General features: G+C 36.5%; 1 protein-coding gene across 18 annotated transcripts in view; it reads right to left on the bottom strand.

Annotated features, from left to right (window-relative positions):
* DLG1 (discs large MAGUK scaffold protein 1) overlaps positions 1-22983 on the bottom strand; it is a 284963-nt gene that overhangs the window by 69530 nt on the left and 192450 nt on the right. For all 18 annotated transcript variants that reach the window (XM_054575106.1, XM_054575105.1, XM_054575108.1 and 15 more), the window contains one exon: positions 4152-4254. In XM_054575106.1, the coding sequence (XP_054431081.1) occupies positions 4152-4254 (103 nt within the window). The remainder of the gene's footprint in view (positions 1-4151; positions 4255-22983) is intronic.

The following is a 22983-nucleotide window of genomic DNA, read 5'->3' as shown; positions in this document are numbered from 1 at the left end:
AACTGGCTTTTGGACTTCTTCTGTTGCTTTCTCTATACAGATGCTGATATCCATGGGGTCTCATAACTGCTGATGGCTTACTTATATCTGCTTGTATTTTGGGGTTCATGGGGGTACTCTGTCATATAGTTTTGCTAAATATTTATTATTACTATTTGGTTTTACTCTCCTAATTTCCCCCGCAGGGATAGGGAGGGAGGAGTTCTAGGCAATTCAGCTTTAAAAATATTTCGTATTTTCTATTTGTCCCACTGTTCTATGATTCCATTATTTTAGTGGTTATCCTTGACAGTAACCACTCTCAAGGTTATTATCAAGGTTATTTAGTGGTTATTAGAAAGTGATGCATTTTCAGTATGTATTACTTTTGTTTTTAATCTTTTAAATAATTTATTTTTATATTCATACTTTTACTTTTAATAAGGTAATATTTAACAACTAATTTGCAAAGTCCCTGAAAATTAAACAATCAGCTCTTGTCAGTATGTCACTGCCCTTACACAAAAGTGACTCCTGTGCTTCTTTACCTTTTTGAGTTCTCAGCCTTCCTTCACTTTTTGTTTAATAATTCCTTACTGCCCTAATGGCTCTGTGATGCTTTTAATAAGATGTCCATTATATTTCATGTACCATTATTAGCTGTTTTCAGTTTGCTAATGGGAAATAACAGAGCCTAATGATTTAAATTATTCTACATTTTAGAAATTTAAAATCTTTTTTGTGAGAAGAACACATGACTTTTTATAGTGAGGCAGAAAAATACTTTTTCTGAAGGAATGAGTGTTACAAAGCAGTTAAAATAAAATCTCAGATATCTAACATTTAAGATGTTGTAGAGCTAAGTCAATTCCTGATAATCTCTTACATGTATGCCTTCCTTATTTTGTTTACCTTATTCAGATTCATATTTTTAGTTCTATCAATTTCTATCTTAGGGCCATCCTGTATATATTTTCTTGTATTTTACTTTGGGGGAAGAGCCTCATTTCTTTTTTCCGTTAAGTCTTTTGCATCCCTCTCCTAGAAATCTCATCACAACCCATAATGAGGAAAGCTTCCATTGGGAGAGAGCTAAAATGTTACGCAGCAGGTTTTCTTTAGTCAGCCTTTTGGAAATTCTTGTACCAAGTTATATTTCTTGTTATGGAATATACTGGGAGTCAATGAACTGCTGGACATAGATTAAATATGTGCACACTTATAAGAAGAATGTGTAATAACTGGTTTTCTGCATTTTATTCCCCTTTTCATTTTCATCTAATCTTTGTTTTCATTCCCACACTAGAAGTAAAAAGATAGAAGAAAGTAGGGGAGGAGAATGGGGAGAAATTGAACCTTTCCCTATTCTTTTAAACCTGCAATTTCAACTATGAAGAATAAAACTCACTTATACTCTATAATGAAATGCATTAAACACAAAGTCTCAGAGCAACTCTCAGGGTGAGACAGTACAGGGACTTGAGCCCCTGCATGGAATAATCCCAGGTGGCCAGGGAGCCAAGTCCAGATGGCCAGAGTAAACCCTGGATAAACTGACCCCAAGAATGGCACCACTCCTCCACCTCTTACTCAAAAAAGCAGAGGTAGCTGATTTTATCTCCCTTTTAACTGCCCGCTTTTTTGTAGATGTTGAATCTACTGCCACAAAATATAAAAATAGTAAAATTAACTATGTTTGTTCTGGTCTGTGTGCACCAACCATTAGAGCAGTTCTTTCTTTTATCAATCAGTTTCTATCCTGTTATTATAATAATAATAATAATAATATTTTACCTGGGTCCCAGGAGATTCTTTTTTGATAAGTATTAACTGGGATATGTCTGAATTGTGACTACTCTGTCATTTTCTATCAATGTAAAGATATATAAATCAGGAAAGCTTTCTTGACTGCATTATAATTTCAAACATTCTTTCTCTTTTAAAAAATTTTTCTTTTTTTCAGGAAGTCTAATTATATACATGTTGCATATAAATAACTGCCTGTCTTCCAGTGCTAATATTTATCTCACATCTTGTAAGATCCTCTTTATTTTTGTTTCATTTTGTTTACTTTTTTATTGTATACTCTATGTCCCCTATTGCTTTTTCTGCCATGTCTCTTTGCCTTTGTGTTCCAATTTAGAAAACATGTTCATCTTCTTTCCTGGGTTCTGCTAGCTCAAAATTAATAATCTTTTCTGGTTGTTGAGTTATTCCGTGCCCCCCCCCCCCCCATCTTATTCTTAAATTTCTACTTTGTGGTCTTTTCATGTAAGTGAATGTATAAGTTATTGAAAACATTAAGAATAAAATTTCCTGTAATTTGTGTCAATGCTTTTTCTGGTGTATGTGTGTATATATGTGTGTCTGATAACTTTTTCCTGTTGCTAAGCTTTACAGCCTGTTTCCACATTTTCTTATTAATATTTTTGTATGAATACTAGGCCAGTTACTTTAAATTACTTACTAATGGGCTCTATTTTGCTGGACAAGCTACTTGGCTAGACCAGAAAGTTTTGGGGTACAGGGGAATAAAAGCACAGGTTCTTTATAGCCTTTAAAACCAAAAGACTGTTATGTTTTCTGATGCTATGAAGACACATTATTTTATTCAAATAGGGCTTCTCTACTTCTTTAAACCAAATCATATCAAGGATGGTTCCTGCTCTAGCCTGCTCACTCCAATTACCATGAGGCCTGCCATAAACAGGGATACTTTTTTTTTTTAACCTAAAAAAAAGCCCCTTATCGTTAGGAAGTGCAATCTTCTGCCACATTCTAAATTCTGCCACAACCGAGCATTCTCAACATTCCATGTTTTTTTTTTTTAAATTTTCCCCCTCTTTCTAGGTAGCCTCTGCCAGATCTCAAGCTGCTTAAGCAACCTTTGCCTATCTTTTGTTGTCCAGGTAGTCTAGTTGTCTTCTTAGTTTTGCTTAATGTGAGGTGGAGTTGTATGGGTAGAAGTGCATGTATATGTTTCATTTTCTTGGTTGCTTCCGTGTGTTTTCCAGGAGGTCATGGAGAAGATACTGACTTACCCTTTAATCATTCTTATGTAGACTATAAACATATAGATAGATGCTTTCTATAATACTAAGCAACCATGATCAAACTTGACTTCTATATAGTATACCTATAGGGCAAGAAGTGTTGGCTAAAAGATAAAAACGAATGTGGCCCTACCTGAAGCTTTGTTTCTCACAAAGATTAATAAGTTGGCATTCTGACTTCATATATTAATCACTATTTGTTCTGTTAATGTGAATTTATTTGGAATTTACCTCTTACGTAAAAAAACTTATGAATTAACAAGCAATACCCAACATGCTACTTTGATCAGCTAAAAAACATATTAGATTTTGTCACCAAAAATATTCCACTCCAAGAAAAAATTATAAATATAATAGCTGCTGTATTACAGAATGTTTTACTTGCCTCCTTTAGTCACATCATTCTTTCCTTCATCATGTTCTTTATGAACATTAACTACCATGCTATGTGTTTCTTTGGGTGTTTAAGCTTTTTAAATTCCACTGAGGTTTTATTAGAGAAGTGTTTATATTAATGCACACTAGAGTCTTATGTATGTTTAATAGGGCATGAACTTAAATTTTCCAGTACCATTTTCTTCACCTAGGAACTTAGTAAGGTCATGTCCATGTTACTTCACTATCAAGAAACATACTATATCCCAAACTTGTATTCTCTCTCTTTACTTTAAATAACAATAGAGGCTATTAGAAACATATCTTAAACCTTGATATTAATAAATATAATCTAATTCAAAAGTTAGAAAAAATTGGGATGACCTAATTTTCTTTGGCGATATTACTATCTTAAGGATTTTATTATTCTTTTGGATTACTGAGTTAGTAAAAGGTATGTTAAAAGGTATATGTTTGGTTAGAGGGCAGATTTTAAAAAATAAACACATAAAAATTAATCCAAATAATGGTGAAATACTCAAAAGAGTTTGCAGATACAAATTCCTAAATCCCATTTAATACACTTTGACCTGGAGAGTAAATTAGATTCAGACTGTACACATAACAGATTAATCAATCAGATGAAAACACAAAAAGGAAAGTTAAGCTTGGAAAGTTAAACATTATTAAGAGGAAAATTCTTAAAACCAAACTAATAAACATAGACAGCAAGAATTATATTACCTTCGGGTCGATACTGTGCAACAATTGTGACAGCCTGACCAGCATTTTTCAAAGCGGCTGCTGCCTGCTCATGGCTGGCAGTTCTGAGGTCAACACTGTTCACCTGTAAATCAAACCAAACCTTAAATTTGAAAGAAAATTACCGCATTGATTAGAAATCACAAAAGCCTGTTCTTTGAATAGGCACAGGTAAACAAAATTTACTTGCAATTATTTTATCGCAAATATTTTCTTGTTCTGATTTACTAGAACTTATTGTACAGTTAAATAAAATATTAATCAAAGCAATTTTACTCACTAAAAATGCTTTGCTTAAGGTCAAGTGAGCAAAACCAGCACATTTCTCCCCAGGTTTTCCAGAAGGTTGTCTATCAATTACTTGAAAAGCATACCTTAATTTGACAACCTGGAAAAATCAACATTTGTCATCATTTTGTACATTTCATTTCACTAGTAATTCAAGCAATGGGAGAGAGAGTAATTTTGTAGCATCCTTTCAACTCCTCCCATATTTTCATTCTTATTACTCATCTTAGTTCCTATTCTCTGCATCCCCTTCCCAAATTATAGCTTCCATTCTTTTGGAATTAACAGAAAAACAATTATTTAAGAATTAAAATAGCTCATATTTCAAGGGCTAACAATATCTATGAGTGTTATTAAATAAGCAAGGAGACGTTTTTTGGATAAAGGGCCCTTCAAGGGTGAAAATAATTACTAAGGTGATCAATTCCACTTCAGAATAAGAAATAACTATTTTTGAAAGACTGTGTGTGTGTGTGTGTGTGTGTGTATGTGTGTATTTTGCAAGGTATCTTAGGAGACTGTGCTTTTCCACTGTAAGAAAAATTTAACAGGACATTCAAGGAGGAATACATTTGAATGCAATAAGCTTTAAATACTTAGGCAATTTTTTCCCTTTAAGAATCAGCAACTAATAGAATATAGCAATGTTCAGGACCTTCACTGAATATTTTTGGAAAGAAGGAAAGAACTATCATGCAATTTTTATATAAGAGGCTGTTTTGTTGACATCTAAAACCTATTCAATATCACATACCAATTCTGGAAATTCTTGGGATCATAAAATTTACACAAAGGAACATTTTAACCATGTAAAGTCCTAGTGTTTCATATTAACTATAAAGTATATCATTATGCAACTAAGTTAGAACACATACATTTCCTGAATGAAAACCAAGATCTAAAAACCTTAATCTAAATAAATGTAATATTATGTGGTTTTATAGAGAGTAGCTCTAGCTGAGGGCTATAGAAAACTCAACACAATATATAAATAGTTCTACTTTGAGTATAAAGAAGACCCTCCTAATTCCCAGGAGAACAAAATGGGAATAAATATAAAGATAAAATTTCATTTACTACTGTAGAGAAAATAATAATTTTGAATGAATTATTCCTGAGCATCAAACCCTTTAGCTACTTAAAATATAACTTGAAGAATAGCCTATAAAGATTCAAGAGAATAATTTGTTAACAAGACTAAAAATTAAGAACTTTCTTGAATATAATTGGACATTAAAAAATACCTTCACCTGAAGACATGTGTATAGGTTTGAGAGAGAAGGGAAGGGAGGGAGAGCAGGGGGAGAAACATCAGTCAGCTGCCTCTTGCAAATGCCCCCACTGGAGATCATAATTGCAACCCAGGGACATGCCCTGATCAGGAATTGAACCTGTGACCTTTTGGTATGTGGGACGATGCTCCAACCAACTGAGTTACACTGGCCAGGGCTCACTGCACATTTTAATGAAAGACACATTATCGAATATATTTTAGAAGAAATACTTGTACTGAGCCATTTGTATAAATAGCCTCAGGTTCCCTTTTTCTACAATAACATTTTGAAAAGGAGATAATTTACATAAAATTCATACTTTTAAAATATAAAATTTAGTGGTATTTAATATATTCATAAGAATGTGCAACTATCATGATAATTCCAAAAGTTTTTCATCATCCCAAAGGGAAACTCATTACCCTATAGCAGTCATTTCTTGCCTCCCTCTATTCTTACCCTCTGGCAACCACTAATCTACTTTATGACTCCATAGATTTGTCTATTCTGTACATTTTAAATAAATGGTGTACTATAATATGTGACCATTTGTGTTTGGCTTCTTTCATTTAGCATGGAGTCATGGTTCATTCTCATAGCAGGTATCAGTACTTCATTAATTATTATGGCTGAATGATACTCCATTGGATGGACAGCCCACAATTTTGTTTACCTACTTTGTTAAATCTATTCTTAAGTATTTCACTTTTTGATACTACTGTAAATACAACTGTCTTCTTAATTTCACTTTGATTGGTCAATGCTGGTATAAACATGTATGACTTCTTTTGTGTACTGATTTTCTGTCCTACAAATTGCTGAAGTTGTTTATTAGCTCTACTAGTTTTTTGTTTGTTATTATTTCCTAAGACTTTCTATATTTAAGATCATGACATCTGGAAATACAGAAAGTTTTCCTTTTTAATTGAGAAGCCTTTTATTTCTTTTTCTTGCCTACCTACCCTGTCTAGAAACTCCAGTACAATGTTTAATACAAGTGGCAAGAGTGGACACCCTCGTCTTGTTCCTCATTTTAGAGGGAAAACTTTCAGTGTCTCAGCAGTTAAGCTAGCAGTTTTTCATTGATACTTGTTATCAGGTTGAGGAAGATTTCTTCTATTCCTAATTTCTTTTTTTAAAAAAGGTTTTATTTATTTATTTTTAGAGAGAGGGGAAGGGAGAGAGAGAAGGAGAAAAACACTGATGGGAAAGAGAAACTGATAATTTCCCTCTCTTATTCGCCCAACCAGGGGCTGAATCTGAAAGCTAGGCATGTGTCCTGACCAGGAATAGAACTGGCAACCTTTCGATTCGTGGAATCATGCTCAACCAACAGAACCACACCAGTCAGGCCTGTTGTGTTTTTACGAGGCAAAAGTGATAGTTTTCTATATGTGCTTTTTTGGTGTCTATTGAGATAATCATGTGGTTCATATCCGTTATCAAAATGGTGTCATACTTGATTGGTTTTCATATACTGAACCACCCATGCCTTCCTTAAAGTCCATTTGGCCACCCTGTATATTCCTTTTTTTGATAGCGTATAATTCTTTTTTATGCTGCTGGACCCAGTTTCCTATTTTGTTGAGGATTCTTATATCTATATTCATGAGGGATATTGGTTTGTAGTGTTCTCTTCCTGTGTTGTCCTTGTTTGGTTTGACGTAAGAATAGTACTGGAGGAATCAAGATGGCAGAGGAGTGAGTGGAAGTCACACTGACCTCTTCCCAGGACCAACCTGGAATTACACCTAAATTGTGGAGAAATCACCTGAAACAAACAACTGAACAATAATGAGAGGGGAGCCTTGTAACTTCGGAGACAGAAAAATCAGCTTTAGCGCATCTAACTGGTAAGGAATGCGGTAGAGACTCGAGAAGGCGGGCAGGGCGCCCATGTGCAGCAGCACCAGAAGGTTACTGAAACAGCCAGATGGAACCCCCTGAGAAAAGCGGGGTCTAAACCAAAAGCGGGGATCTCTAGCCCACAACACCAGAGCCTAAAAAGTTCATAGAAAACAGCCAGCTGTGGAAAGCGGCAGGATTGCTCTCTGCCAGAGACAGGCAGCTGAAGACACAAAGAACTACTTAAACGGCCAACATATAAATTTTTATTTGCAGCCACTTACCCTGGTGTCTGGCAAAGGCAGGGGCAGAGTGGGTTAGAGATGCCTGAGGAGAGACTGGGAAAGGAGGCTTTGGGGAGACAACTGACAGAGCAGCCAGCGGGATCTCAGTGCCGACTCACCCCCCATGTGGCAGCAGCCATGTTGGTATGGCAGAGACCACTCCCTCTGAGCACCACCAGGGTCAAAGGAACCAATAGCCCCACCCCTAGGTGGAATTCCACGCTGCCCTGTGCTGTCTAAGCTGCCTTCTGTGTGGAGAGTGGCAGCCACAGACAGTAGATCCCTGGCTAAAGGGGACTCAGAGTGGTCTGGCACCACTTGAGGAGAGACTGGAGACAAAGGCTTTGGGGAGAGAATGGAGAGAGTAGCTGGCGGGATCCCAGTGCCGACTCCTCCCCTACACGGCAGCAGCTAGAGAGGACCCAATAACCCCGTCCCCAGGAGGGACTCCGCCCCGCCTTGAGCTGTCTAAGGCAGCCTGCTCAGTGCAGAGTGACTAGATTAACAGCTGAAGGAGAAAGCCACAAACAGTAGATTCCTGGAAGTCTCGAACAGACAGACTGTCTAAGGTCAGACAGGGTCAACATCGACATCATCAGAGGCCGATCCAGAAAGTAAAAACAGATGTCTCCAACCAGAGAAGTTCACACCACAAAGTCAGGAGATCAAGACAAATCAACTTAAGAATCAGAAGCAAAAGAGAAGAGTCTCACAAATAATGGGAAGACAAACATATATGCCCCACTCGAGGAGAAAGGAGGAATCCCCAGAAAGAGAACTAAATGAAATAGAGGCAAGGGAACTATCAGATATTGAGTTCCAAACAATGGTTCTAAGGAAGCTCAATGAGCTCAGTGAGCTCAGAGAGAATTACAAAAAACTGCAGGGAAATTACAAGAAACTTACTGCAAACTATATCAGCATGGAAAAGGACTTAGAAACTATCAATAAGAGACAAGAGGAAATGAAGAATACAATTTCTCAATTGAAGAACACAGTCGAAGGAATGAAAAGCAGGTTAGATGAAGCTGAGGACTGAATCAGCGAGCTGGAGGATAAGGTAGAAAAAAGCTCCCAAAAAGAGCAAGAAAATGAAAAAAATACTCAAAAAGAATGAAGAGGCATTTAGGGGAATGCAGGACAACCTGAAACGTAATAATATCCATATAATAGGGAACCTGAAACGTAATAATAGCCATATAATAGGGATACCAGAAGATGAAAAGGAGGAGCAAGGGACAGAGAACCTGTTTGAAAAAGTCATGATGGAAAACTTCCCTAATTGGAGGAGAGAAAAAGTCACACAAGTCCAGGAAGCACAGAGGGTCCCATTCAAGAGGAACACAATGAAGCCCACTCCATGACTCATCATCATTAAAATGGCAAATATCAAAGACAAACAGGGAATCCTAAAGGCAGCAAGGGAGAAAGAGGTAGTAACACATAAGGGAACCCCAATGTGGCTAGCATCTGACTTCTCAACAGAAACGCTGCATGCCTGAAGGGAATGGCAAGGAATATTCCAAGTCATGAAAAGCAAAGGCCTGCAACCAAGACTGTTCTACCCAGCAAGGCTCTCAATTAAAATGGAAGGTGAAATAAGGAGTTTCCCAGACAAAGAAGGTTAAAAGAATACACCTCCACCAAACCAGCACTGCAAATGCTAAAGGGACTGCTTTAAGATGAAGAAAAAGTTTCTATGAATACCCAGTTCCTTTCAGAGTTGCCAATACTTGATATTACCAATAATTTTAATATGCATTAATCTGATTGTGACAATGATGTTTTATAATTGTTCCTTTACTATTTGTTGAAACTAAACCTGTTTCAGTATATTTCTTTCCCATTCCCATCATTTTTTTTTTTAAAAGCTTTAAATGATTTTTTGGTATTCTTTATCCATTTATCCATTAAAGGTTTGTAGAAATTTTTTCCCTAAAAACAAACAAAAAAGAAAAAAAACCTATTAACCATGTTTTAGATGTGTTGCAAATACTTTTCTATTCTATTCCTTGTCTTTTAACTTTTTTTATATGTATATTACTATATAGTTAAGTGTTTAATACAGTCATATTGTCAATATTTACTTTATATCTTCTGGGTTGGAATATTTTACTTCAAGTCATGAAAAATACTACTTCTATTTTTTTCTAAAACTCCTTAGATTATACATATTGATTTTTAACTCACCTGAATATTTCTTGTATACTGTGTGAATTAGGGTTCTATACTTGTTTTATTTCAAGTAATAGTAGTCCAAGCACCTTATTTGTTGAATAAGCCTTATTTTTCCCATTGACTTGAAATATCAACTTAATCATATATTACATTGTCAGACAGATATATACGTTTGTTTCTAGAATGCTCCATTATATTTCATTGATCTACTTGATTATTTCTGTGCAGGTGTCATATTGGTTTAATTGCTGAGACTTTATAATGGTTTTACATATTTTTAATATTTTATAATTAACTCTGACATTTAAAAAAATAAAAAAAATCAATCTGCATTTAAGAAAGAGAGATGGAACTCCTACCTTTTGCGAAAACATGGATGAAACTGGAGAATATTAAGCTAAGTGAAATAAGCCAGTTGATGAAAGACAAATACCATATGATTTCACCTATAAGTGGACTCTATTCAACAAAATAAACTAACAAACAAAATAAACCACAGGTGCGGAGACATGGAGTAAACTGAAAGTGACCAGAGGGGAGGGGGAAAGAGGACAATGTTGGAAAGAAGGAGAATGGACTAGACAAAGAACATGTATGAATGACCCATGGACACGAACAACAGAGTGGGAATTGACTGTGGGAGTGGGGGGTTGGGGGTGGGATGGGTGGAGGGGGGTAAAGGGGTAAAAACTGAGACAGCTGTAATAGAATAAACATGATTTATAAATTAAAAAAATAAAATTAAATTAAAAAGAAACAGTTACTGTCTAAAAAAAAAGAATAGTACTGGTTTAGGACAATGAGTTGAGAAGTCTTCTTCATGTGTATTACTTTTAGCAATCTCCTTAATTGTTATAGGCCTATTCAGATTTTATATTTCTCTTTAAGTCAGTTTCAAGAGTTTATGCCTTTCTAGGAATTTATCAACAATTATATAATACATACGAGGGGAAAACCCCCACCCCCACAGAAATTCTGGACAGTGGGCCCATTGCACTACAGGCTTCCCCTGCTAGGTGAGTGTCTTAGGAACCCATTTGTATCAGAATACCACTGGGAATTGTGAGAGGCTACGTTAGGCTGAACTTTTTTTGAAGACTCAGTGCATTTGCTCATTTCATGATGGGTAACTTAATAGCATACCTGCCCCATACCATGCTGAGTGTTTACCAGGTTTTGATAAAAAAATGGCATGATCTTGTGCTCCGCTCTCCCTATTTACCTGATCTTGCCCTGAGCAACGTTTTTTGTTTCCCTGGATGAAAAAGTCCTTGAAGGGAAACATTCTCCTGATGTGGAAGAGGTAAAACAAAAAAATTACCGAAACACTAAAACGCATCACAATTGACAAATTGAAAAATTGTTTTGAGCATTGGAAAAAATGTATTGATAGGTGTACTGTATCAAATAGAGAGTGCTTTGAAGGTGACTGAAGTTTAAATATGTAAGAATAAATACACAGTTTTTTATAGTTTTTATTATCCCCCTTTATATATAATGTACATAACACAAACATTATAAAATGTCCTTTACCTTTCGTCACAATTTTTGACATAAAGTTTACTTTGTCTGATATTAGTATAGCCATTCTACGTGTTTCTTGGTTATTGCTTGCATGGTCTATCTTTTCTAACCATTTATTTTCAATCTTTGCAGAAATTAAAGTTTAAAAAAAACCTAGAGTACGTCTCTTGCAGACAGCTTGTAGCTATATGTTCTTTCTAGTCCACCCTGTCAATCTCTCTTAATTTAAATGCTTAATGCATTTCTAGTTAATGTAATTATCAAAAGGTAAGATTTATGTCACCAATTTTGCTATGTTTTCCTCATGCCTTTTATCCTTTTTTGTTTCTCTATTCCTCCATTATTATCCCCCTTTGTTAAATAGATATTTTCTAGTGTACCATTTGATTCCCTTCTTGTTTTTATTATGTATCTTGAGTTATTTCCTTTGTAATTTCTCTAGATTATAGTTAACATGTTATGATAATTTACACTGAATTAATACTAACTTAATTTTCAATAGTATAGAAAAACTCTGCTTTTCTGTAACTCGGAGCTCTTTATCCTGTTTGTGACACTACTGTCTTAGATATAGATATATAGTTTTGATATGTCTATATATGATATATAGATATAGCAAATCTTTATACACACAGATTTAAACACAGATTTAAAATTGTTTTACTCAGTTGTCTTTTAAATAAGAAGAAAAAAATTACAAAACAAATGTAACTGATGGTGTTTTATATACCTATGTAGTTACCTTTAAAGATGCTCCTTATTTCTTCATGTGGATTTGGGTTACTCCTTTTATTTTAGTCTGAAGGAATTCCCTATAGTATTTTTTGTAGGGAAGGTTTACTAGAGGTAAACTTCCTCAGCTTTTGTTCACTATGGAATGTTTTATTGTCCTTTGTCTGAATGATGTCTGGCTAGATACAGGATTCTTGGTAAAAACACCTACCTTTAAGAACGTCAAATGTGTCATCTCACTGCTTTCTGGCCTCCATAGTTTTGGATGACAAATCAGCTGTTAATCTTATTGAGGCTCCCTGTACAAGAATCTCTTTTTCTGCTTTCATAATTCTTTCTTCTGTCTTTTGACACCTTGGTTATGATAGGTCTATGCTGTGGAACTCTTCAAGTTTATTCTTGGAATTTAGCAAGTTTCTCAGATATGCAAGAATTTTTTTTCAAAATCTAATTTGGAGGGGATCCAAGATGGCAGAGGAGTGAGTGGAAGTCACACTAACCTCCTCCTAGGACCAATCTGGAAATACAACTAAACTGGGGAGAAATCACCCAGGCTAAACATCTGAACAATAGTGAGACAGAAGCCTTATAACCACGACAGACAGAAAAATCAGCTTGAGCACAACGTGACTGGTAGGGAAGAGTGGTGGAGATGCAAGAGGGCTGGCTGGGCACACAGGCGGTAGCTGAAGCGCTGAAAGGATATTTAAGCAGCTGGTTGGACTGCTCTGAGAAGTGTGGGACATAACCCCTAGGCTGCAATCCCGAGCCTAGAGCACGAGAGCCGAAAAGTACACAAACATCCAGCCATGAAAAGCAGCAGTGTTGTTCTCTTCCAGAGACAGACAGCTAGAGATGCAAAGAGCCATGTGACAGGCTAATGCATAAATTTTCATTTGCAGCCACTTACCCTCGGCTCTCACAAAGGGGTGGGCAGAGTAGACTCAAGACACATGAGGAGAGACTGGGAATGGAGATTTGGGGAGAGAACTGATAGAGTAGCTGCTGGGATCCCAGGACTGTGTCATCCCCTATAGTGCAGCAGACATCTTGCTCAGGCAGACCACTCCCCTGCAATTGGCAGCAGCTTGAGAAGAAACAATAGCCCCAACCCCAGGAAGGATTCTACTCTGCCCTGTGGTGCTTAAGTCTGACTACTGAGTGCAGAGTGACTAGATTAACAACTGAAGGAGTCAGTCACAGACAGTAGATCTCTGGTAGTCTTGAACAGGATGCCTAAGGTCAAATGGGCTTACCATCTGACATCATCATCAGAGGATCCAGAAAGAAAAAAAACAATGGTAAATATCAGATGCTACCAACACAAAATCCACCATGGTCTTCTCCGTGACTTGAGATATTTTCTTCCAGCATAGTTTTTTTAACATTGATTTCCTGTCCTTTCAGTTTGTGCATATTAAGTCACTAGATTTTGTACTACACTTTATCTCAATTCACTTATTTTGCCCCTCCCTTTTCTTACCCCATTTTACCTTCTTCTATCCTCTTATTCTTTTATTAAATTTTGTCCTATCTTGTGCTACAACTTGTTTCTATTGCTCAGTATTACTATTTCTCCCCCGCTCAGCCTCTCAAAACCAATTATCTTTTCAATTGTCATCTCGTATTCTTTTTCCCGCTCTTAAAATACCTGTGTTCTCGCTCCACCTTTAAGCAATCTTTGCTTATTCAAAGATTGGGTAGTTGTTGCATTTTTTCCAATTTTACCTCAAAATCATCACTAATTTTGTATTTCGAATTTTACTCTTCCCCTCTCCTACTCTTTTTCTTGTCCCAAATTTTAACCTTGCCCTGTCTTAGCCTGGTTTCCACTCCTCACTTTTTGTATGCCCTCCCCCTCTGTCATCTCAAAATCACTTCCCTTTTGCCCAGACATTACTTAAGCTTTTCTTTTGTTCTCTTATCCCCTTATTCCCATCCCACCTATACGAACTTTAGCTCATTTGTTGTTGATAGTGCTGTGGTGGATCTTTCTCTCCAATTTGGTTCCTTTTTGGTAACATTCAATAAAATAAACTTTTTCTATTTACTTACAGCAATAAGCTTTTCATTTTGATGTATATATTTGAATAAGTATATTTTTCATTTCTTTCATTTCCCTTGAAATTGGCCTAATGTTTTTACCTGCTGCATTTTAAAGTATCAGGGAAACACATGGTGGATTTTTTCTCAAAAGATATGAAACAAGGTAGACGGAATGTCTGAACTTGCTCAAGTCTCTTATGTTACATCAGTCGATTTTTTAAAAAGGAGATACTTATTTGAAAACGTTGATTTTCACTTATCGTGGACATTTATTTACGTTTGGTTTTCCTTTTCCTTTCTTTCTCTCACTTATTTTCTTTTAATTTCTGTTTAAACCTAATATTATATGCTTCCCTTTTCTTACTCCATTCTGCCCACTTCATTCCCTTTTTTATTTATGATGTAAATTTTACTGTCTTTACATTGCTCCTATTCACTACTCTTATTAGTGCGCTTCTTTTTACCCTCCAAAATCATTTTTCTTTCAGTAGGTCATCTCATATTTGCTCTCTTTTCTTATACTAGTCTTAATCTCTTTATACCCTTATTAATACCGGTTCATTTACTGCTGATAGTGCGATTGAGGATGGGAGTTATTTTTCTGGGTGTGAGTTGTTTCCTGAGTTTTGTGGTTTGTTCTGGTAGCATCTGCACACAAGCATACAAGACATAGTGGGTGGATTGACCCTTAGTCAGCCAGCTGGAGGGAAGGACCCACCAAAGAACAACCAACAGCAATAAAAACCCAATTGCATCCAGAGAGCCAACATAAAGGGCATCATCCCAAGAGCATCAAGTTCAGGAGATCAAGGAGACTGCACCACTGATTCCAGCAGGTCTCCTACCATAGAAGTTCACACCACAAAGACAGGGTGTGAAAGGAGATCAATAAGAAGTAGAAGCAAACAAGCAGAACCTCCTGAAAAATAAGGGAAGACAAAGAAAAAACCCGCAATGAAAAGGAAAGGAAGAATCCCCAGAAAGAGTGCTAAATGAAATAGAGGCAAGCAAACTATCAGATACTGAGTTCAAAACAATGGTTATAAGAAGGTCAATGAGGTCAGTGAGAATTACAAAAAACTACAGGGAAGCTACAAGGAACTAAATATGAAGTACATCAACATGAAAAAGGACATAGAAACTATGAGCAAGAGCCAGGAGGAAATGAAGAATACAATTTCCGAATTGAAGGACACAGTGGAAGGAATCAAAAGCAGGCTAGATGAAGGAGAGGATCAACTCATCGAGCTGTAGGACAAGGTACAAATAAATTCCTAGAGAGAGCAAGAAAGAGACTCAGAAAGAATGAAGAGGGGTTAAAAGAGCTTCAGAAAAACATGAAATGTAATAATACCTGTATAATAGAGATACCAGAAGGAGAAGAGGAGAGAGAGAGAGAGAGAGAACCTGTTTGAAAAAGTAATGATGGAAAACTTCCCTAATATGAGGAGAGAAGGAGTCAAACAAGTCCAGGAAGCACAGAAGGTCCCAGTCAAGAGGAACCCAAAGAGGCCCACTCAAAAACACACCAAATTAAAATAGAAAAATTCAAACACAAGGAGAGAATCTTAAAGGCATCAAGGGAGAAACAGGAAGTAACACACAAGGCATCTCTGATAAGGCTAGCAGCTGACTTCGTTTGATTGCAGCATGTAATCCATTTACATTAAAGGTTATTATTGATAGGTACTGATTCACTGCCATTTTTCTCCTTTGTGCCTGTGTTCCTCTCTCTCTCACTCTTTTTTCTTCATCTTCTTGGAACAGTCCCTTTAGCATACCTCAAAATGCTTGTTTGCTGGAGGTGTATTTTAGCCTTTTGTCTGGGAAAGCTCCTTATTTTCCCTTCCATTTTAAATGAGTGCCTTGCTCAGTAGAGTAGCCTTGGTTGTAGGCCTTTGCTTTTCATTATTTGAAATATTTTTTGCTCTTCCCTTCTGGCTTGTAGTGTTTTTGTTGAGAAGTCAGCTGCTAGCCTTATCAGAGATGCCTTGTGTGTTACTTCCTGTTTCTCCCTTGATGCCTTTAAGAATTCTGAAACACCAACTGAAAAGAACGTATGCACCCTAATGTTCATGGCAGCATTATTTACAATAGGCAAGTGCTTGTGACACCCTTACTGCCCAACAGTAAATGAGTGGATCAAAAAACTGGTGCATTTACACAATGAAATACTGTGCAGCAGAGAAGAAAGAAGGAACTCCTACCCTTCGTGACAGCATGGATGGAAGTGGAAACTAATCAACAAAATAAACAAGCTGGCAAAACAGAACTAGATGTGGAAATAAAAAACAAACTGACAGTGGCCAGAGGATTTAGGGGAGGGCGATAACCTGGGAAAGAAGGGGGAGGGTCATCAAGGAGCATGTATAAAGGACACATGGACAAAGACAATGATGGAGGAGGACTGAATGTGGAAGGTGGGGGTGGGGGGAGTAGGAGAGAGTAATGCGGGAGAAATTGGGACTATAATTGAAAAAAAAGTTGAAATTTGGAAAATGTTTTTTCCATTTTTTTATTGAAATAAACTTTCTGCCCCTTTCTCCTTCCTCTCCTTCTGCACTTTCATCATGCATATATTGATACACCTGATAATATCCCACAGGTCTTTGAGGTTCTGTTAATTTTTCTTCATTCTTTTTTCTTTCTATTCTTCAGCCTGGATAATCTCAATAAACATATCTACGAGTCTGATAATGCTTTCTTCTGCCAGTTGAAGTTCGCAGTTGATGTTGTCTAAATCATTACATTTCAGTATTGTATTTTTCAACTTGAAAATTTCTACTTGGTTCTTTTTATATGATAGAAATAGCTTTACTGATATTCTCTGCTTGAAGGGATATTGTTCTTATTCTTTCCTCTTTTGATTTTTCAGACACGGTTTCCTTTAGTTCTTTAAACTTATTTAAAATATCTGATTTAAAGTCTTTAGTAAGTACATTGTGGGGTTTTCTTAGGGGTGGTTTTTACTGACTGTTTCTTTCCCCTGTATACAGGCCATATTTTCTGCATATCACCAATTTTGTTAAAAACTGGACATTTAATACATTATAGCAACACCAGAAATCAGATCTGTCCTCCCTGGGATGTTTAGTGTTGTTGTTTGGTGACTTTCTCTGAATTCTATAAAGATTTTATTCTTTGGTGTGTATGCCAGTGGAGTCTCTGCCAGGTTAGCTAAGTAGTCAGTTGAGGATTTGACAAAGAATTTTAAAATTATTATTTTTATTTTTTTAGAATTTATTTATTTATTTTGAGAGAGAGGAGAAGGGAGGAGAAAGAGAGGGAGAGAAACATCAATGCGTGGTTGCCTCTATGCATCCCCAACTGGGGACCTGGTCTTTAATCCAGGCATGTGCCCTCACTGAGAATCGAACCAGTGACCCTTTGGTTTGCAGGTCAGCACTCAATCCACTGAGCCACACCAGCCAGGGCAAATTATTTTTAATATATTTTACTGATTATGCTATTATAGGTGTCCCAATTTTCCCCCTTTGCCCCCCTCCGCCCCCCCATTTCCACCAGCTATAACCCCTTAGTTCATGTCCATGGGTATGCATGTAAGTTCTTTGGCTACTCCCTTTCCTATACTGTACTTTACATCTCCCCCCGTCTGTTCTGTACCTACCTATTTGTACTTAATCCCTGTACCTTCCGCCCTCTCCCCCTTCCCCCTCCGAACTGATAATGCTCCAAATGATCTCCATATCTATGATTCTGTTTCTGTCCTGCTTGTTTCCTTAGTTTCTTAGATTCAATTGTTGATAGTTGTGAATTTACTGCCATTTTAATGTTCATAGTTTTGACCTTTTTCTCAAATAAGTCCTTTTAACATTTCACATAATAATGGCTTGGTAATGATGAACTCCTTTAGATTTACCTTGTCTGGGAAGTACTTTATCTGTCCTACCATTCTAAATGATAGCTTTGCTGGATAGAATAATCTAGGTTGTAGGTTCTTGTTTTTCATGACTTTGAATGCTTCTTTCCAGCCCCTTCTTGCCTGCATAGTTTCTTTGAGAAATCAGCTGACAGCCTTATGGGAGCTCCTTTGTTAGGTATGTGCTTTTCTCTTGGTGCTTAAGATTCTTTATCCTTGGAAATTTAATTATTATGTGTCTTGGTATGTCCCTCTTTAAGTCCATCTTGTTTAGGACTCTCTGTGCTTTCTGAACTTGGATGTCTATTTCCTTCATCAAATGAGGGAAGTTTTCTTTCATTACGTTTTTTTCAAATACATTTTCAGTTTCTTGCTTTCTCTTCTCTTTCCAGCATCTCTGTGATTCAAATGTTGGTACGTTTGAAGGTATCTCAGAGGTTCTTTACTCTATCCTTGTTTTTGTTTTTGGATTTTTTTTCTTCTTGTTCTGATTGAATGTTGTTTTCTTTCTATTGTTTCAAATCTGTGATATGATTCTTGATTTGGTCCACTCCACTGTTCATTCCAGGTAAATTTTTCTTTATTTCACTTAGTGTAACCTTCATTTCTTTTTGGGTCTTTCTTTCATTTGGGCCATATTTCTTTGTCTCTTCATTTTGGCAGCCTCCCTTTGTTTTGATGTCCTAGGTAGGACATTACTTCCTATTTCACTTCCTGTCTTAATAGCATGGCCTATTGTAGAAAAGTGCAGCTGTAAGTTGGGTGGGGTGGAGCCATAGGTAATCGCCAAGGCAGGGCAACCTGTGTGAACCACAATGGTGGAGTCTCACATATGGTGTGGCTCTGCTGAAGAGAGATCACGGAAAAAGTACAACGGCTACTGCCTGGCCTCTGGAGTTTTGTCAGGGATCCCTTAGCACTCACTACGAAGCCAGACATTTCAGTTTCTCCTTTTATGCCATTGGTGCCCTTCCAGTTACAGCTCTGGTGCTGGAGCCCAGAAGGAGTGAGTCTGCCTAGGATCTAAGACTATGGCAGGCCCTTTGAGAGGAAATATGTGAGAATCCTGCAGTTTCTTCTGCTGCTTCAACTGCCCCTAGTTTTTAGAGACAGAAGTTATGGAAACTTGTCGTCCTGGCACTAGAACCCTGGGTTGGGTGGTCTGGTGTGGGGCTTATATCCCTGGTTCCTGAGGTATCTGCCTGATATTTTTCCCACCACACATGGGTGTGGGACCACCCATTCCATGTCTCCACCCCTCCTATGTTTTGGATGAATATGACTTCTTTAATTCCTTGCTTGCTGGGCTTCTATACAGCTTGATTTTCTGACAATTCTGGGTGAATTGTTTTGTAATTTAGTTGTAATTTTTGCTATGGTTGGGTGAGGAGGCAAGCCCTGTTTACCTATATCTCCATCTTGACTGGAAATCGAGAGGTTTCTTTAAATGACTGGACATTTTGCTGAAGGGTTTGTGGGCATGTTTGGTAATGTCTTCAACATTCAAGTAGACATTACTACCTGATAACTACCTTAAATCTTCACTTTCTGCTTGCACAGAGGCTTATGCTCAGCCAGAGGTGAAAATTTACGGTCTTTTGAGTTATTTCTTGAGCATGTACACAGTCTAGGACATGCAGATGTTCTGGAATATATCAAATTTCAAGAAATATGTCAGAGCTTGTCAGAGGTTCTATGGAGATCTCATTCCCAGTTTTTTCTTGTGTAAGTTTCCCCATTAGTCATATTGTATGGCCCAGCTGTTACCCAATGTCTCAAGCAGCCATAATGTGGCTGTAATTGTTTTGACAGGCTTTTGCACCAGTGGAGTTCTGAATCAGGTCAAATACAGAGAGCCTTAAAAATAGAGTGTTCCAACAACAGACAGATCCAATATAACAATTCTCTGAGAGAGCCTGTGAAAGTTCTACCCCCATTATGGTCTCTCTAGTGGCTTTTAAGATACTGGTTTTCACTATGAATGTGGGCTATTTTTCATGGCTAATTTTGTACTACAGAGCTGTGGACAGGACTTACGCATGTTAAAGCTTATTCTTAGGGAGATTCAGCCAATTTTCCTGAATAAACACTTTCTGAATTGAATTAAAGCTTTGGTTGATTTCCAGAGTTCTAAAAAAGTTTATTCTGACAACTGTGGTAACTTTTCTCACTGCTTTTATGGTGGAGACGCTTCTGTTGAAGTCCTTTGGTTCACTTTTAATTCTAAGCCTCCATGATTCTAAAATCATAAAACTACAACCCCAAACAAAATATATACTTTTCTATCAACCAACACACAATTTCCACTGTGCCTCTTTACAATACCAGCAACCAGCTTTCTGACTTCTATCACTACAAATTAGCGTTGCCTGCTCACAATTAGCATATAACTGGAATCATATGTATTTTTGTGGTGGCTTGTTTTATTCAACATGATGTATTTTAGTGTCATCTATGTTGTTTTGAGTTTCAGTAGTCAACCTTTTATTGCCGAGAAGCATTATACTGTATAAATATATCAAAATTTACTTAGCTATTTTACTGCTGATGAACACCTGAATTATTTCTAGATCTGGATTATTATAAATAAGACTGTTATGAACATTCTTGTTAAAGTGTTTTTGTAGACATATGGTTTTGTAGGTAAAATGTGGGTGATAAGGTTAAATGTATGTTTAATTTCTTAAGAATGTCCCCAAAGTACTTGTAGTGATTGTACAATTTAATATGCCTGCCAGTGATGAATGACAGTTATAATTACTCCACACCTTCATTAATGTTTTGTTGTCATCAGTTTAAAAAAAAAATCAGTCAGCTGGGTGGGATATAATATTTTGTTATGACTTTTAAAATATCTGTATTTAGGCATAATGTACATTCAATAAATTAATCATTTTTAGTTTACCGTTAAGAGTTTTGACAATTTTATATGTTGTGTAGCAACTGCCACAATTAAGAGACAGAAAAATTACATCACTCCCATCCCGATTCCTTCAAGTCTTGTCAGATATACAAGTTATGTATAAATTATCAGCCATCCTCTTTTGTCTGCCTTATATTCAATCTATCCTGAATTATATTAAAAGAGATAGGTTGCTTGAATATGGTGATACATCTAAGCATGTGCAGGGTTAGGGTTAGGTGACAAGAGGGACTGGTATGAAAACTGCAAAAAGAGGCAACGTATATTTTTTGAATGCTTTTCCTATCATTTCCAGCAATATATATCTTCAGTTTAAGGAGTATTTCCTCCTTTGTCTTACTTTCTACTTTGTAGCTGAAAAGATCTCTATTGCTTTATAAGAAATTATTTAAAGTAGCCATCAATATTAAATATTACTGGCAACATAGGATATAGGTTTGTTTCCATATCTCAGACAGTAAAATTTCAAAGTGTTGCCTTGGCTAGTGCAGTTCAGTGGACTGAGTCCTGACCTTCAAACCAAAGGGTTGCTGGTTCGATCCCCTGTCAGGGCACGTGCCTGAGTTGCAGGCCGGGTCCCCGGTTGGGGCTGTGTAAGAAGCAACTAATTGATGCATCTCTCGCACACTGATGTTTCTCTCCTCTTTCTCCTTCCCCTCCTCTCTCCCAAAAAGTAAATAAATAAAATCTTAAAAAAAAAAAAAAATCAAAGTATTACCTAAATGTTGTAATTAAAAATTGCATACAGGGTAGGACAAAAGTAGGTTTACAAAAGTAGGTTTACAGCTGTGAGTGTGTGAAACAGTTTATTCCTGTATTATTATTTATTAATTATTGTATTATTTTCCAAATGAAGAACCATAAACCCTACTTTTGCCAGCCCCCACCCCATACAACATAGTAGTGAAGGTGATATTAGCTATACCATTTATTAACTATCATTGGGCAAATTAACCTCTAAACTTCAGTTTTCTTATTGGAAAAATGGTGATAAGAGTGATGCTCGTGTGTCTACAACAGGCAATGTAAAATATTTTTGGGAGAACACCCCTCCCCAATTCAGGCAGCACTGGATTTTCACATATAAAGTAATAAAGTACTATTGAAAATAAGCTCACAAAATTTAGAACACAAGAAGACTATTTACCACAAATCATCGTAAAATAGCATATATTAGAAACCTCCAAACTTCAGAAAATAGAGAATAGATTATTTATAGAATATAAAATATGTTTAAAAGAAAAACCTAAAAGAATATAATAAACTTCGAGGAATCAAGACCCTACAAAACCCACCAAGGCAGATCAGAAAAGGAATCAGAAATAATTTCTAGAAAGCAAATGGTACTTTGAAATTAAAAAGTTAGTTTTGGCTTAAAAAGCAGATTGGGTAAATACAAAGAAAATTTATGAACTGGAAAACAGCTCTGACTGAAATGAAGTATAGGAAGACAATTCATAAATATGAAACTGAGGTTGAAAGACACATATAACAAAACGATAACGTCCTCTCATAGGAGCTCAAGGACAGAATACACAATGTAGGAGAGGCAAAATCTGGACAATGGCTAAGAAGATTCCCAAATTGATGAGAGACAGGACTCATCTGATTCAGGTAGCAAAATGAGTCACAAAGTACATAATATGCTAAACATAGATACATTTTAGTGAAACTGTAATAAACTGAAGACTAAAAGACTGAAAAGCAATTAGCAAAAAACAAATCACCTACAAAAAAGACAGAGAATAATATAAATCTTTTTTTGTTAAATAGCAACAGAAGAAGCCAGATAGCATAAAGCAGTATCTTCAAAGTACTGGAGACAAAAGTTGTCTACCTA

Source organism: Pteronotus mesoamericanus, unplaced genomic scaffold (genome assembly GCF_021234165.1).
Source record: "Pteronotus mesoamericanus isolate MK-2021 breed Mesoamerican mustached bat unplaced genomic scaffold, CSHL_Meso_final contig_27, whole genome shotgun sequence".
Classification (NCBI taxonomy): Eukaryota; Metazoa; Chordata; class Mammalia; order Chiroptera; family Mormoopidae; genus Pteronotus; species Pteronotus mesoamericanus.
Note: the sequence above shows the minus strand (reverse complement) of the source record. Positions and strands in the feature narration are given on the sequence as shown.